The sequence below is a fragment of the Mesoplodon densirostris genome, chromosome X, assembly GCF_025265405.1.
Source record: "Mesoplodon densirostris isolate mMesDen1 chromosome X, mMesDen1 primary haplotype, whole genome shotgun sequence".
Taxonomy (NCBI): domain Eukaryota; kingdom Metazoa; phylum Chordata; class Mammalia; order Artiodactyla; family Ziphiidae; genus Mesoplodon; species Mesoplodon densirostris.
In genome coordinates, this window is record NC_082681.1 from 121,397,409 (window position 1) to 121,415,139 (window position 17,731).

The 17,731-nt window shown below is 42.1% G+C and overlaps 1 protein-coding gene across 4 annotated transcripts in view; it reads left to right on the forward strand.

The window, feature by feature from the left end:
- The window catches only part of SH3KBP1 (SH3 domain containing kinase binding protein 1), a 346,074-nt gene that overhangs the window by 208,295 nt on the left and 120,048 nt on the right, over positions 1-17,731 (forward strand). The window contains exon 1 of one of the 4 annotated variants that reach the window (XM_060086466.1): positions 7,410-7,518. The exons of the other annotated variants lie outside the window; for them this stretch is intronic. Within the exon in view, the coding sequence (XP_059942449.1) occupies positions 7,423-7,518 (96 nt within the window). The 5' untranslated portion in view covers positions 7,410-7,422. Of the gene's footprint in view, positions 1-7,409; positions 7,519-17,731 lie in introns of those variants that run through there. 4 annotated transcript variants of the gene reach the window in all.

The following is a 17,731-nucleotide window of genomic DNA, read 5'->3' on the forward strand; positions in this document are numbered from 1 at the left end:
GCCTGTGCTCCGCAACGGGGGAGGCCACAACAGTGAGAGGCCCGCATACCGCAAAAAAAAAAAAAAAAAAAAAAAAAGGTCACCTTTGTCATAATTTAAGTGGCTGTGTATGTGTGGGTCCATTTCCAGACTCTGTGTTCTGTTGGTTTGTTTGTCCTTGTGGTCATTCTGTACTACCTTAATTACTTGTAGCTTTGTAGTCGGTCTTGACTTCTGGTAGTGTAAGTCCACAATCTTTATTCCTCTTCTTCAAGATTTCCTGCATTGTTGTATTTTCATATAAATTTTAGAATCAGCTTGTCAATCTCCACCTCCCTCCCCTGACCCCTGCAATAAAACCTCCTGGATTTCGAATGGGAGTACATTAACTATAGATACTTTTGGGGGAGAATTGACACCTTTCCGATCTATGAGCATGGTATATCTCTTTATGTAAGTCTTATTTTACTTTGTAAAAATTTCTCAAGTTACATATTTATGATTTCTACATCTTTCTCTACGTATGTTATATTACAGTGTTGTTATTGATGAAGGCAAAGTTGGAAGATATAGATTAGTGTGAGAGCCAAATGGGCTTAGCAGTTGATCTCCAGAATTAGACAGACTCACCCACCCAGTCTCAGCAATGCTGGACTCTGGCAGACCCATGTGAGGTAGAAGGGCCAGCTCCTTGAGGAACAGCAGAGAAGGCCAACTTCCAAGAGGAGGAAAGAGAAGAGCTGAGCTAAGCATGCCCAGTTTATTTTTCCTAAATTCATGTATCAGAGAAGTCATTTCACTCTCCCAGGAGAAAGTGAATAGGGAGATAGAGAGTTCCAAGAGTGTTCAATTCTGCCCAGAGGCCAAGTGTGTCCAGAGAGTATCCATTTGGTCTTCCTTTTACATGGAAGGAAACATCAAGATAAGACAAACAGCTTTTCTAACAGCTTTGAATTATTATCATAAATGTTTGGGGGAAATATTTTGGAGATAGAATCAAGAAGTTTGATAGTATGTGGGAGATAAAGGAGAGGAAAGACTTGAAGAGGATGCCTTGGGCAACTGGCTTCAGCAGCTGGGTGGATGGCAGTATCATTCCCTGATTAGAGAACACTGGAGGAGAAAGGTATCTGGGGAGGAAGGTCATGGGCTCAGTCTTAGACTAGCTGGATTTTCAGGTCCTTGTGGAACCATCAGGTGGAGGCATCCAGCAAGCAGTTGGATAAATAAGTCTGGTGATGGGGAGAGAACTGTAGATGTAGGTTTTGGAGTCATCCACCTAGAGATTGGGTTGGGAGACTGTAAGAAGGCAACCCAGACAGGACCTTATTCTCATGAATATGGCTTATACCTTGTCTCCCAGCTGTGGACCTGAGAGAGAACTTCCTCATCAGGCTGCTTCCCTGCAATCCCAGCCTGGCCTCACCCTTTTTCTGAACTCCTTCCCTTTTCATGAGTCACTCAGATAATCACTCCTGGCCAAATACTCCGGGAAAGGAGTGTCAGGTATTACACATGGGTGGGTAAATTCCAGATGCTCAGGTGAGTCCCAGGACCTACCTAAGCTGATATGTCCTTATGTAGAATAATCCTGGCTTTCGGGTGCCAGCTTATTCCATGCTTAAGTGCCCTAGGCACAGCTAGTCTTGGCCCCCTTAATTATTGAGAAAAGCAGTCTTTTGGGCCTGGGCTCTTCAAACAGCCATATTGGAAAAGATATTTTTCCAGGTTGGTTGTTTACTCTATTGGAGTCCCTACAAAGAAATCCTTCAAGAAGTTCCATGGTCTTCCTGTCGTAGTTGATTTCCATTAGTGACTTCTGATCTCTGTCTCTTGAAATGATTCTGTTTTCTTTCTCTGTTTTCTACTATGTTCCACAACTAGACATTGTGTTTGTGACAGTCGCTTTTTCAGCTCTCATCATCTTGAATCTCGGTTATAGAATCACAGTCATCCAAATTAATGCCTTTATAATATCAACATTGTAGCTTTTACTTGTAACAGAGAATTAGAATTAAAATCATATATAAATGAGCTACTAATCAATTTTTTTAATCAGCCAAATTGCAGCAAGAGGAATTCTAATATCTTCATATGTACCTCAGTCAGTCTTTTTATCCATACTAGTAAAAATTCGTCAAGCTGTATACTGAGGTAAAATTAAAACATGTGAACATTGAAAGTGATGATCTTAGTTCCTTAAAAATGAGAGATTTATGTCTCTAATCCTTTGAAGACTAGAAATAAGCTCTGGGGAATCCCAGAAGCTAATGATACATACTTTGACTAATGAAACACAACTGGGTCGAACCTTGGCATGACTATCTGAGACCTATAGTATTGGATGTCTCTCATAGTGGTTGAAAGGTAAGATTTTGTGACATCTCTTGAGCAGTTGAAAGACCCGTGATTTTTAAAGAGCAGGTGGTGTTGAGATGCCCACTGGTCACCTGGGCTGAATGAAGTGTCTGGGATTTTCAGACTTGGGTTTATGTGTTATCTTTCCTTATCTAGGAAAAGTGAGGAGAGGGCGGGGGGGGGGGGTAGAAAAAGGGAACCAGAAATAGTATACAGGGTTACTGTTTGACATATTAGGTACTGTTTACTGTTTTATGTATGTTTGATATATACCTTCTAAAACATTCAGCATAGTGTATTTTCTTTTTTTTTTTTTTGCGGTACGCAGGCCTCTCACTGCTGTGGCCTCTCCCGTTGCGGGGTACAGGCTCAGCGGCCATGGCTCACGGGCCCAGCCGCTCCGTGGCATGTGGGATCTTCCCGGACCGGGGCACAAACCCGTGTCCCCTGCATCGGCAGGCGGACTCTCAACCACTGCGGCACCAGGGAAGCCCTATTTTCTTTTTTTAAAAATAAATTTATTTATTTATTTATTTATTTTTGGCTGCATTGGGTCTTCGTTGCTGCGCGCGGGCTTTCTCTAGCTGTGGCGAGCGGGGGCTACTCTTTGTTGCGGTGAACAGGCTTCTCACTGCGGTGGCTTCTCTTGTTGCAGAGCACGGTCTCTAGGTGCGTGGGCTTCAGTAGTTGCTGCACACGGGCTCAGTAGTTGTGGCTTGTGGGCTCTAGAGCTCAGGCTCAGTAGTTGTGGCGCACGGGCTTAGTTGCTCCGCGGCATGCGGGATCTTCCCGGGCCAGGGCTCGAGCCCGTGTCCCTTGAATTGGCAGGCAGATTCTTAACCACTGCGCCACCAGGGAAGTCCCAGCAGCGTAGTGTATATTCTATGAAATGTTTAATTGCAGCCAGATGGTCACCAAGAATCACATTCCCAGGAGGCCTTAAAATTGTGTTTTTAGTAATATAGTTATTAAGCATGCAGGATAGACTGCCCAGGTTCACATCCCAGCTCTGCTTCTTCCTGGGACAAATTACTTAAGCACTCAATGCTTTAGATTCCCCATCTGTAGAATCAGAATAACAAGAGAACCTGGCCCATATGGTTGTTAGGAGGATTAAGTAACTCAAAAAATGGGTAAAAGTGCCTCGTGTAGAATAATCACTAGATTAACGTTAGTAGTTATTATTGTTGCCTTTCTGGCTATGAGAACAGAAGGAGTGCCTATAAATAGCGGTGCAGTATCCGGGATCATTTCTTTAACTTTTTATTATGGAAATTTTAAAACTCAGAGAAGGAGAAATGAATTTTGCTCTGTCTGTGGTAGCTGTTTGTTTGACATCACCAAGCCTTCAGTATTGGCCACTGGGGAGTAAGTGCCATGCAGAGGATTTTAGGGCAGTGAAAATACTCTGTATGTATTCTGTATGATACCATAATGATATACATATCATTATACATTTATCCAAACTCATACAATGTACAACGTAAGAGTGAACCCTAAGGTAAACTACTGACCCTGGGTGATAAGGAGTCAATGTAGGTTCATCAGCTGTAACAAACGTACCACTCTTATGTAGACAGCGGGGGAGGCTGAGCATGCAAGGAGGCACAGGGTATCTGGGAAATCTCTGTACCCTCTTTTTCTTTTTCTGTGAACCTAAGACTGCTCTAAAAATAAATAAAGTCTTAAAACAAAAGAAAGTAAGTGCCATGATTTTGGGCCTTGTCTTTGTTACTCACCATTGTATTTGCAGTTCCTTGGAAATCATTAAAAACTATAGTTGGCCTTCAAGAAATATTTTGTGACTGGATGCATGAATATGTTTTGTCCTAATCCAAGCGCAATCATAAAGGAAGACTCATTCTGTTTGGGTTCTGCTTGTAGTCTGGCTATAGATTTCCTCTTCCATTTGTTCATTAATTGGCTCATTCCTTCATTCACTGAAGCTTTATTGAATGTATTTTATGGACCAGCAGTGGCAGCTCTGGAATTTCTAGATAAATGAGCTAAGGAATGGCAATCCATTTGGAAAGGAATTGGCTAGGTAGCATGTCTGGAGGCTGTATTAGCATAATGTGTGCACATTTTTCGCCTGGCAGGTTATTTGTTTGCGGGGGGGGGGGTCTGGTGTAGTTAATTGGAATGGAGTTAACACCTCCACTCCCACATCACACCTTGGATCAGCTGTCACATACAGACCTCTCATTTAGCGCTTCAGATTGTCCCTACATGGGAGAGAACTGGGTATGTATTAAAAGTGATTATGATGCGGGGAAAAGGACCAGCAGAGCTCTGTCCAAAGCATCAAGGAGAATAGGGAGGAAGGAGCTGCTCACTTTCCTGGAGGTCTAGAAGGAGAGGATGGCGTGTCAGGGAGATCTTTTCAAGGAAAGTGTTATTTGAGCAAAGTGTTAAAAGATAACTGGGGATCCATGGTACTGGCAGTGTGCACATGGGCAAGGGGGGAGTGTGGTGATGGACGAGGGCTGGGTTTGGCTGGGCTGCAGGGGACTTGGGGGCAGGGAGTTGGAGGGGAGCCTGACCCTCTTCCCTCAGGTCTCTGCCAGCCCACTCACAAGCTGCACTTCTGGGTGGGCTGGCACGTTGGTGGAGGGGTTCCAACGGGCAGTGTCATGATCAGATTGGCACTTTAGAGAGAGAACTGGGGAGGTGCCAGGCAGTGTGGACTGGAGATGGGAGAGGAAGTAGCTGGGAGAGTTGCCAGTCCTGGGGCTCTGTGGTTGATGACTAATTGGCTTGGAGCTCTTGTAGCTAGTAGCTCTTGGAAAGGGGCAGATGGGCCCACCTCATGCACACTCTTAGAGTTGGGCCGCCGTAGCCTGGGTTGGCAGCAGAACTGACAGAAGAGCCAAGTTTCCTTTCAAAGAAAGCTCTTTTGTGTGTTATGGAAAGCAAAAAGCCAGGAGTCAGCATTCAACTATCTATGTTCATAGCTAGGCTAAGGATAAAGAGATCAAAAAAATTAAGCTGGGAGGGCATTGTTAAATACATACATACATATATATATATATATATACACACATGAACATCATCATGTGTGTCTATAAATCACATAGATATATTTATTTATGTATATATGTACATTCAGCAGGCTCATCTTCCTAATTTGTTTTCTAATAAACTTTTCATTTTAGAATAGTTTTAGATTTATAGAAAAGTTGTGAAAATAATACAGAGTTCCCATATACCCCACAGCCAGTTTCCTCTGTTGTTAATATCTTACATGAATGTGGTACATTTGTCACAATTAGTGAGCCAATATTGCTACATGATTATTAACCAAGATCCATCCTTTACTCAGATTTCCTTAGTTTTTACCTAAAGTCCTTTTTCTTGTCCAGGATCCCATCCAGGAGACCACATGACATTTGCTCGCCCTGTCTCCTTAGGCTCCTCTTGGCTGTGACAGTTTCTCAGACTTGCCATGTTTTTGATAACCTTGGCGATTTTGAGGAGTTTTGTAGGATGTCCTTAAGTTGACATTTGTCTGATGTTTTTCTCATGATAAGACTGAAGTGATGGGTTTGGGGGGGAACCACAGAGGTGAAGTGCCGTTCTCATCCCATCAGATCAAGGGTACATGGTCTGAACATGACTTCTCACTGTTGATGCTGACCTTGGTCACCTGGCTGAGGTCTCTCCACTGTAAAGCTGGTCTGTTTTTTCCCCTTTTCTACATCAACTCTTTGGGAAGAAGTGACTATACACGCCTCACTCTTAAAGAGTGGGGAGTTAAGCTCACCTCCTTTAGGGCAGAGTATCTACATTCATTGTTTGGAATTCTTCTGCACAGATGATTGTCTCATCCCTCCCATCCTAACTAGGTTTTGACAAGGTGATTTCTTATCTGTCCTCTAAATTCAAAATGCTAATTCTCTGGCACTTGGATCACACTTTCCATTTTCAGCCAAGTGACTTTTCCCACATTTGTTTTCTTGCGTGACGCATAAACAGATCTGTGTGTTATTTATCCAAGCAGATTGCAGGTTTCTTGAGGACTGGGACAGCATCTTATTCAAAGCCCCTTACACGCTGCAGGTGGCTAATAAATATTGAATAAATGGTTTTTTAATTAGCTTAATTTAAAAACTAACCATAGTTAATAACTAAAACCGGTTATCAGAGTCTCTGTACATGAGAACTGTGGTAAGGTGAGGATACTGTTGACGTGGCATCCTGCTTTGTGAAGCGGTCCTGAATTTGTAATAGTAGCTCATAGGCTGCTTCCTGTGTGCCAAGCACTTTTATAAACACTTTACATATATTACTTAATCTTCCAGACAACCCTGTATCTTGGTGCTATTATCCCCATTTTATAGATAAGGAAACTGAGGTGAACAGAGTCCAAATAAGTTGCTTAAGATCACTCAACTAGGAAGTGGCCCAGCTGGGATTTTGATCTCAGACACCCTGCGTATAGAGTTTTGAACTCTTAACCACTGGGCCCTGAATTCATTACAGTGGTAATTAAAATGGTATCTCATGTGGGCGAAAAACAAGATTGCTATTCAAACACTTTATTCCGATCTGTTAGGTTACTACCGATGACATGGCTGGCAGCAATCTTGCTATTTTTTTCCTAGGGGAAGTGTTTCTATAAAGGCATGGCTGCTTTTCCTTCTTCAGTTTTTTTCTTTTTTTAATGAGTAATTTTTGTGTGATACAACTAATTTTATTGCTTTAAAATACAGGCACTTTCACGATGGGCTTTTCGTATACAAACCATATTTTAGACATCTCTTGCTCCCCATCACAGTATCTATTGAAAGATAGTGGGCTTTTTATTTTCTCTCTGACGTTTTTAAACCAGAAGTGCTTGCTGGGTTCTGCCAAATAAACGGTCCTTGAGTGTGTTCCTTGTGCGAGCAGTCACACCTGTGGGTCCGAGGAGGCAGCCTAGATTCCTGTGGCGACGTAGGCGAGGAAGGAGGACTTTTCTCGAAGCCACCCAAGCCATGAATCGGCCCTGGCTTCCTGAGCCATAAACAAATGCGAGCTTTGTTCTCCCCGTTGCTCATTTGGTCCCAAGTATGACTCAGGGTTAGGCTGGGTCCTTCAGGCTCCATGCCTTTGGCTGTTGGAAGGAAGTGGGAGGCTTCCAGGGTAGTTCTGGGACCTTTTCAAACTGGAGAGGAGGCTGCCTGCATGATGGGAGAAGAGGTATTTCTCTTTCTTTTTTCTTCTTTTTTTTTCTTTTTTCTTTTAGAGATGGAATAAATTCTCTTAACTTGTATCTTATCTATACTGTTCTGTTAACAAGATTTGTGATAGGTTTGCGTTGGTAGGTTACAATGAAGTGTTTACCAGCGAGGACCCCCCACGGAGGGGGGCTGTGGATAGGCTAAGGAGCAACCTATAATGTGGAGGATTATTTTCTCAAGTCAAATGTTGCACTGGAACTATTTAGCTGTTTTAACCAGCCCCCCACTTTGGTTAATTCGGCCATTAATTTGTACAGATGTTTCCAATTTCTCTGTGTCTTGGGTTTTCATGTGCTCATACTGCAGCGAGTAATTTGGATGGGCAGTTTGCACAAGCAGTAACTGTTACCCCATGTCACCGAGAAGTTTAGCAATTACAGATGTTTGTGCAGTAAACAAATCCAGCTTGCTCTTCAGGTTAGCTTAGGGGAGAAGAACACGTCCACGCAGAGTGAGCCAACTGTGGGGCATTTCACTCTTGGGGGGCATGGACATTCGAGTTTTCCTTGCGAATGGAGAAGCTGTGAGTAGTGACTTCTGGGTGCTGTTGAAGTGCTTTTTATTGAGTTAAAGATACTTGGCTAATTTTGCAGTCCTGGACATTGATATTCGTTTGCTCATATACAGAGTAAACTAGAGACACTAAATTATTTGCTTTTTCTAAAAGCTTGCTAGTGATAGCTGCTCTGCTTTCTCTCTGTGAGTTGTTCATATTTGTCTACCTCAAAGCAGAAGTCTGTCATTTTCCAAACACAAAATAAAATTCCCTAAATAAACCACAGGGTAAGTAAAGCTTACAATGCGTCATATGTCTTCCACATTCCTGTTTCTTGTTGCAAAAAAAAATTTAAGGAGAGAGTTGATGGTATCTGTAAAATATATCTATGTCTTTTTCTGTTGCCTTTAACTTATAATATTTTCAAAATTTCAAAAAAAGGAAAATAGAATGACAGAAAGGAAACACATTGTTTTAACACATTATTTTAAGAGTAGGAGGACTTCTTGAAAGTTTTTTGAATGGTGTCTGTTGCTTGCCTAGAAGGCAACAGTTGGCTAAAATAAAAATATATTCCTCTGCAGTGGCTTGAGAGAATTTTCCTATTGAAAGATATCTGAAAGTTGCTGATTGTTATTATTGCTGGGTATCACTGATCTGAGTTCTGAAAAGTAAAACTCAGAATTAAGTACTTATATGCAAAATTCAGATGGTGACTCTTTATTTGGGAAATGAGTGAAAGCTTGATGGAGTGTAACTTGTGAAACGTGGGAGTCTTGGTAATGGCCTCTCTGGCTCCATCAGACTAGGGCCTGGAAATGGGGCAGGAAGGGTGGCCCCTGCAACCCTTAAAGTTAGTGACCTGTAAACTACACGTTGTACTGCTGAGTGCCCCCCAAACCCTTTGCTTGTTTGTTTCTCAAAGTGGAAATAGCTCTGTTACTTCTGACTACAGGAGCTCTTTGCAAAAATTATTATAATAATAAAAACTCCAACTTAAAGAATATGAAGAAATAAATAGAAATTGCCCTTTTTTTTTTTTTTTTTTTTTTTTTTTTAGCTAATTGGGCCTCTCACTGTTGTGGCCTCTCCCGTTGCGGAGCACAGGCTCCGGACGCGCAGGCTCAGCGGCTATGGCTCACGGGCCCAGCCCCTCCACGGCATGTGGGATCTTCCCTTACCGGGGTACAAACCCGTGTCCCCTGCATCGGCAGGCGGACTCTCAACCACTGCGCCACCAGGGAAGCCCTGCCCTTTTTTTTTTTAAACACCTTTATTGGAGTATAATTGCTTTACAATGGTGTGTTAGTTTCTGCTGTATAACAAAGTGAATCAGCTATACGTATACATATATCCCCATATCCCCTCCCTCTTGCGTCTCCCTCCCTCCCACCCTCCCTATCCCACCCCTCTAGGTGGTCACAAAGCACCGAGCTGATCTCCCTGTGCTATGCGGCTGCTTCCCACTAGCTATCTATTTTACTTTTGGTAGTGTATATATGTCCATGCCACTCTCTCACTTCGTCCCAGCTTACCCTTCCCCCTCCCTGTGTCCTCAACTCCATTCTCTACATCTGCGTCTTTATTCCTGTCCTGATCCAGGAATAATCATAGTCAACATTTTCTATGTATCCTTCCAGACTTTTATCTGAGCCTGAATGTGCATGCAGTATACACCTCACTCTTCATACAATAATGAGGTCATATTAAATGTCACCTGTGTTTAAAACTTAACATATTATGGGTCCCCCTTTTCTGTCAGAGAGCTGTATGATCATTCATTGTCAAGATGCACCACCATTTATTGAACCAATCCCTGTGTGGTAACTATTTATGTTGCTTCCACAATTTTACTATTAAAAAGAACATTCTTATATATATATTATTGTACCTTCCCTGATTATTTCCTCTGGCTGAATTTTCAAAAGAGGAGCTTCCAGGTTATAAGCTGACTTAATTCTGGTTGGCTTTGTTTTTAATGAAAATAACCCAAGTATATGATAAAAAATTCCAGCAGAACAAAACTAAGACTTTCTCAATCCCACACTCAGCTTTACTTCCCAGTGGAAATCCCCATAAAAGCTTTCTGTCTACTCTTGTAGAAATATAGAATCTTTTTATTGTGGTAAAATATATATAATATGATAACCATTTTATTCCTTTTTCAATGTACAGTTCAATGGCATTAAATACATTCTCATCATTATACAGCCATCATCACCATCCATCTCCAAAACTTTTCCGTCTTCCCAAACTGAAACTTTGTACTCATTAAATACTAACTCCCAATTCCCCCTCCCCTTAGCAATTACCATTGTACTTTCTGTCTCTCCAAATGTGACTACTCATGAGAGTGGGGTCATAAAATATTTGTCCTTTTGTGGTTTACTTCCCAATTCCCCCTCCCCTTAGCAATTACCATTGTACATTCTGTCTCTCCAAATGTGACTACTCATGAGAATGGGGTCATAAAATATTTGTCCTTTTGTGGTTTATTTCATTTAGCATAATATCTTCAAGGTTCATCCGTGTTGTAGCATGTGTCACAATTTCCTTCCTTTTTAAGGCTGAATAGCACTCCATTGTGTGGATATATCACAATTTTTAAAATCATCCCTCCATTGATAGACATTTAGGTTGTTTCCACCTTTTGACTACTGTGAATAATGCTACAATGAACACTGGCATACCAACACCTGCTTTCAGTTTTTTGGGGTATATCCCCAGGAGTGGAATCACTGGGTCATTTGGTAATTCTTTTTAATTTGGGGGGGAACCGCCATGCTGTTTTCCACAGTGGCTGCACCATTTTACATTCCCCCCAGCAATGCACAAGAGTTCCAGTTTCTCCACGTGCTTGCCAACACTTGAGATTTTCTGTTTTTTGGTTTTTTAATTATTATTTATTTATTTATTTATTTATTTGCCTGAGCCAGGTCTTAGTTGCGGCACGTGGGATCTTCGTTGCCGTGTGTGGGATCTGTAACTGTGGCATGCGTACTCTTAGTTGTGGCATGTGGGATCTAGTTCCCTGACCAGGGATCAAACCCGGGCCCCCTGCATTGGGAGTGTAGATTCTTAAACCACTGGACCACCAGGGAAGTCCCTTTTTTCTTTTTTTAATAATAGCCATCCTAATGGGTGTGAAGTGGTATCTCATTGTGGTTGGAATTGGTGTTTAACGTGTATTCGTGTTGACTGTCACTAATAGGAAAGGATATTATTCTTCTCATCTTAGAATGAGGAGTTGAGGAAGAGGTCTTCTGTCTGAGAACCCCCATGAACTAGCAGATCAGTTACATGATCCCAAGAGATTGCAAATTGTTTCAAGGAAGGACTAGTTCTCCCTGTTCCTGCAGCTCCTGGAGAAAAGATGAGCGGAGAGCCTTGGTGTTGCTTGGCTTCAGAGGTTTAAGGGTGACAGGACTGCGGTGTCTCACTTAGCCCCTCACAGGTTTATGGAGAGCGGATTCAAAACCATTGTTTTGAGAAAAGGTGAATTTCTCTTTTGAGCTATTTTAATTCTAAATGATAGTACTTGTTTCATCTTACGTTGTGGGGAAAGCCAGTTTTATGATTGATTTGCTCTCCTCACTTCTGCTCTGGAATTCCTTGGGGACAGGAAATGAAAGTCCTTCTTTTTTTTTTTTTTTTTTTTCTTTGCGGTACGCGGGCCTCTCACTGTTGTGGCCTCTCCCGCTGCGGAGCACAGGCTCCGGACACGCAGGCTCAGCGGCCATGGCTCACGGGCCCAGCCGCTCCGCGGCATGTGGCATCTTCCCAGACCGGGGCACGAACCCGTGTCCCCTGCATCGGCAGGCGGGCTCTCAACCACTGCGCCACCAGGGAAGCCCGAAAGTCCTTCTTTTTGTACATTGTTTGCCGACATGTTCATTTGCTTCAATTGACGTTCTTAAGTGGGGTGGGCTGAGGTATCTGTAAGTATTTCATTGTGGCCCTCTTTTGTTCATGTATTAACAATTATTTCATAATATTTATAATCCTAGAGTTTGCAGATGCTTTTGACTCCTGAAATTTAAGGGTTTAAAATTTCCTGTGTGGCCGTTAAAATGATCATGCTTTAGTACCTAGCTTGTCTTTTTCTCTCAGAGATTCTCACTAGTTGTAAAATGATGTTCTATGCAACTAGAACAATGGGATGGATTAAGTTTAATGCTCTATGAAAGCTGGCAACTTTAAAACAAGCTATCCATCTTACTTTGCATGGTGGCCTGTCTTTGCTTCCATTGACAGAATTTTGATCACAGAGATCATTCAGTTAGTCAGCAACCTGTTTTGTATTTTTCTGTGGCATCTGAGGCTATTTAAAAATTATGAGATGACAGCCTTATTCTCAACTCAGGCTCTTGATGTTGGAGGCCAGATCCTAAATAAATGTATACCCATAAATGCTCTAGAAACACATGGAAGCATAAGTACAATAACCCCTACTGACACCTCTAATAGAGATTTCTCTCTCTCTCAACTTGGGCTATAAAATGAACAATTTACAAATTAAGAGTTTTCCAGAATTGCCTTAAAAGCCACTTCTTCATCAAAAGGCTATCGTTAAGCCATTTCACAGATGGCCTGTGACTCAGGAGTGTCACCCCAATTAAACTCATCCTTGAACTTTTAGGAATAAAATAGACAATGTTTGGAAAATTGAAGGCAGATATTTGGAGTCTCTATCATTCAGAAGCTATATTTCTGTTTTGCTCATTTAAGATGAAGAAGTTAGAAGTGGTAAGGATGGATTTACTGCCTCATTTTCTTTTTCTTCTTTCACTTGCTAAGCATTTTCACCTACCAGTGATTTTAATATGTTTTGCTCCATTTGTTTTGGTAGCATCTGCTCAGTCTGTTCTTTTTATTTTTTTTATTTTTTTTTATTTTTTTTATTTTTTTTTCTTTTTGCAGTATGTGGGCCTCTCACTGTTGCGGCCTCTCCCGTTGTGGAGCACAGGCTCCGGATGCGCAGGCCCAGCGGCCATGGCTCACGGGCCCAGCCGCTCCGCGGCATATGGGATCCTCCCAGACCGGGGCACGAACCCGTATCCCCTGCATCGGCAGGCGGACTCTTAACCACTGCGCCACCAGGGAGGCCCTGTTCTTTTTATTTTGATTTCTTAGTTGGGTTTCTCATTTTTTCCTTCACTAGAGCAGCTCACTAGGCCCATGAGCCATGGCCGCTACAGCTTTTCTGAAACTTCTTGGGTACCTTTTCTAGACAATTAACAAAACTGATAATAAGAGAAGTAGTGATGTAAAATGTCAAGACTTTAAGATCCTAGAGTTGTCCAAAGTCGTCCTCTTGGTACAGTGCTTAGCATTTACTGCATTGGGAGAGCTGGACATGTTTTCTGTCTTATATGTCTCAATTTTAGATTTAGTTTCTTTTGCTTCAAAGCCCAGTATCCCCTCTGCATTCAGGTGTTGTTAGAAGTAGAGAAAGTAGACTTGTTCATAATTTAGAATCCTGTTTTTTCAAGTGACGTGAATACAGATACTGCTATTTTTGACTCAGAAGAGGCTGAAACATTACAAAGCTGGTAACTCTATGCCCATGCATGGAAGTAATCTGTCTAAGCGATGCATGTCACATTGTCGCTTTGCAGTATAGCAGTGAGCAGAGTGTAATTGATGGGTGACCTTACTGTGCTTACAGGCAAGGGTTATAGCATCTCTGACATTTTGGTGTAATTTTTGTATTCATTGCCTAAGAGCTCAAACAACTCCAGGTTTTTCTGACTAGAGCCTTCAGTCATAGGTCATTAGGCAGGAGAGGAGAAAAGCAGTCCAAATAAGAGATGACAAGAGGTCTTGAGAAACCAAAAGAGATATAGCCAGGTCAGGGAGGCATCACAGTTTCCAAGTACTAAAAGTGGTTTTATGGGGCCAGAGAGCAGTGTGTTCGTGGGTAGCCCAACCCTGACATTAGTCTAGAAATTCTATGTGAAACGAAGATCTAACATGGGTTGATCGTCTTGTCATGAAACTGAATGACTAGAAAGAGGCAGGGGTACTCTAAGAGGCGATGACAGAGGCAGTGAATGAAGATGGTCAAGAAACTAGAACTCAGGTGGTTGATCAGGAGTGTGGAACAGTGATGGTCACTGTGGCAAAGAGAGAAGGCTAAACAGAGTTGAGGAGGAGATGAAGAATTATGTTGGGGTTGATGGTTGACCGTTCTCTGGTCCCATTGATGGCTGAAAAAAGGGGAGCTCCCTTTAATTTGAGACATGGTGCCAGCCTGGGAATAAGGGAGAAGTAGCCAATAGTGAGCACTGATAAATTCTTCCTTGTCCTGTGATGGGAAGGGTGTGGAAATCTCTCCCTGAAAGCCCCTGTAGATGGCCATCTGAAACCCACCTGTCTGAAATAGATTAAGTATAATAACTCAGGAGTAGGGAATGGGTTATAAACTCCAGAAGTACCATCACTGGTCTCTGTCTTCCTTCGTCACCATCTTCTGTGAATCTGTATTTTCCCTGTGCTGAGTCTATAGTGCATCTTTGTGGAAGGCACAAAGAGGAATTACTGCGCTCGGGAACTCAAACGTGGAGAGCACTGAAATGAACGTTCTCCATTGTAATAGAAAAGGGCAAGGGATTTCTCAAGACCAGAAAATGCATCAATTGGAATATTTTCTGTGCATATTGTCTTCCCCACGCCCCCATAAAAAAACAAAATATGCCTTTAGAAAATAACATATAACCACAAAAAGTGCCATTTAAGGAAACACATGATTAAAATAGGTGATTTCGTGTGTTTTGTTTTTTTGCGGTACGCGGGCCTCTCACTGTTGTGGCCTCACCCGTTGCGGAGCACAGGCTCCGGACGCGCAGGCTCAGCGGCCATGGCTCACGGGCCTAGCCGCTCCGCGGCATGTAGGATCCTCCTGGACCGGGGCACGAACCCACGTCCCCTGCATCGGCAGGCAGACTCTCAACCACTGCTCCACCAGGGAAGCCCGTGTTTTGTTTTTTAAATGAGGGTTTTCTTCCCCTCTATTTTGTGTGGTTTGGAGTCTTTGTATATGTTACAGAGAAAGGCAAAGAGAATGGGGGAATATTTCAGTACAGGAAAGAGAGACCATGCCAAGTGAGTAGTGAAAGACATACCACTTGTTCATATGGTGAAGATGTGCTTTGCCTATAACTCATCAGGCATCCTAAAGATAATTTATAGCCTTAAGAGAACTCTTTTTCCTCCAGACACTTGCTACGGAACTAAAGTTAGAATAAATGAATGAATGAATATAAATGGCAGCCAAGCACAGACTGAATTGAATTTTTGCTCCAACAGACCAGAAGTTATTCTACAAAAAGGTTCCTCTTAAAAGTGTACTTATTCAATCTGTCCACACCCCAAACTTGAATCCCATTAAAAATGTTTATTTATTTATTTATTTATGTCTGTCTGTCTGTGTTGGGTTTTCGTTGCTGTCGCGGGCTTTCTCTTAGTTTCAGCGAGCGAGGGCCACTCCTTGTTGTGGTGCACAGGCTTCTCACTGCGGTGGCTTCTCTTTTTGCAGAGCACAGGCTCTAGGTGTGTGGGCTTCAGTAGTTGTGGCACATGGGCTCAGTAGTTGTGACGAGCGGGCTCTAGAGCGCAGGCTCAGTAGTTGTGGCGAGCAGGCTTAGTTACTCCGCGGTATGTGGGATCTCCCCGGACCTGGGCTCAAACCCGTGTCCCCTGCATTGGCAGGCAATTCTTAACCACTGTGCCACCAGGGAAGCCTTTGAATCCCATTTAAAAAAAAGGAGACGCAAGAGGGAAGAGATATGGGAGCATATGTATATGTATAACTGAGTCACTTTGTTATAAAGCAGAAACTAACACACCATTGTAAAGCAATCATACTCCAATAAAGATGTTAGAAGAAAAAAAGCCCACATCACAAAGGGGATGAGAAAAAAAAATGTCAGGCTTGATTTTTGAAAGGCAGCAAAATCAAAGTATGTTCACATTGTGGACCTCAAAATTTGGGGGGTCTGGTTCTCATCACACTTGGTTTTTCTCCCATTTGCGAAACTGTAATAATTCCTTTGGTTTGTGTTTAAAAGAGTTTTTGCTTGTGAAGAACTAGAGAACTGGTAGAAAACTGAGAACAGTTAACCTGTGGACCCTGCACAGATAGGTCACACCCCTTAAACCAGTACTTCTTCAAATACTGGGAAATGCGGACTCACATAAAACAGTTACAAAGTAAATTTAACTCTTTTTTCAGTCCCCTTCACATGTATGAAGAGGAATTCGTGGGTTTAATTAGAGGAGCAGGAAATATATTTTTTGACTTTGAAAACATTTGGTAAAATGACTCAGTACTTTCTTTGGAACAACATTAATTGAAAATGACTTTATATCATCCACTTAATCACTGAGGATATGAACTGATGAATAACTGTAAGTAAAGTGTGATGATAAATGACCGGGGATGCTCTATATATATGGGTGGTATCTTGTGAGTTACCATCATGACTCATTTTACATCTGATGTTCTTAACATCCTTACTATTGACTTGGAAAAGGAAATATAATGACACGCTAATGGAAGCTGCATGTGATTTCTAGTTAGGAGGTGTTGCAAATCAAGTCAGACCTGAAGAAAGGCATTAATAATGTGAAGAGGTGGGCCATCCTTTCCACCTATGTTAGTGTGTGCTATTTTCTTAAAACTTTGATTGTAAAAGTAATCACTGGTTTGTAGAAACACTGGAAAGTTGAAAAATATAAAAGAAAGTAAAAAGCACTATAATTGAATCACTCCGGGGCCTACACTGTTGACATTTTTTCATATTTACTTTCACTCCTTTTGCCATACATTTTTAACCGGTTGAGATCATACCACACGCATAATTTTTTTCACACACATATTGTGTATTTTTTTCCACTCAGCATTATATATAATTTCCCATGTCATTACAAACTTTCAGTGGATATTTCTTTAGAAGGCTGTGGAATGTTCCGTTTTGAGGCTGTAGATACCTAGAGGATCTGGGAGATCTGGAATCTGGTGGTTGCATTGACTCCTGTCAACACTACGTTTAAATCTCCAATATTATAGCTGAGAACACGGCACTTTCTTGAAAACGTAAAGATAAAAATAATGTGGGAAAGCCGTTTTGCCTTGTGGGCTGTGTAGCAGTAAGCATTCCTCAAGGTTTGTTGAATTTAATGTACTACCTATAGGATCCAAACAGAATTCCACTTGTCCCTTCCTTGCTGGTATTGAAAGAAGCCTTTAAGAGCAGCCTCTGGCAGGAAGTCTTGGCCCCTTCCAGGTAGAGGCCTGTGAATCCAGCTTTTCACGTCTAAGTGTCTGTCAGTAATTTCCACTAGTGGCTTTAGAAATCTGTATCACGTGAGTTTATGGTCTCATTTGGCCCCGATTCCTGAACTGCCTGGGAGGAGTATCTGTTTGGCCAAGCAATTTAGGATTTCTTCATCCATTATTGAATGGATTCCGAGCTTTGTAAGAGATGGCGTGGGGTGATTTTCTGTGGTGGTGCGTTTGCTCCTGAGTATCAAAATGCTCAGTAAAAGGTTTTCTGTTCTCTGACAACAGGCCGTTTTCCCCAGACACACGCCTTGTTGTTTTTCCATCGTTAACAGTAGATAACAGTTTGGACGCGGCCAGAAGCAGTCGGCATGGGCTCATACTTGAGGGGCT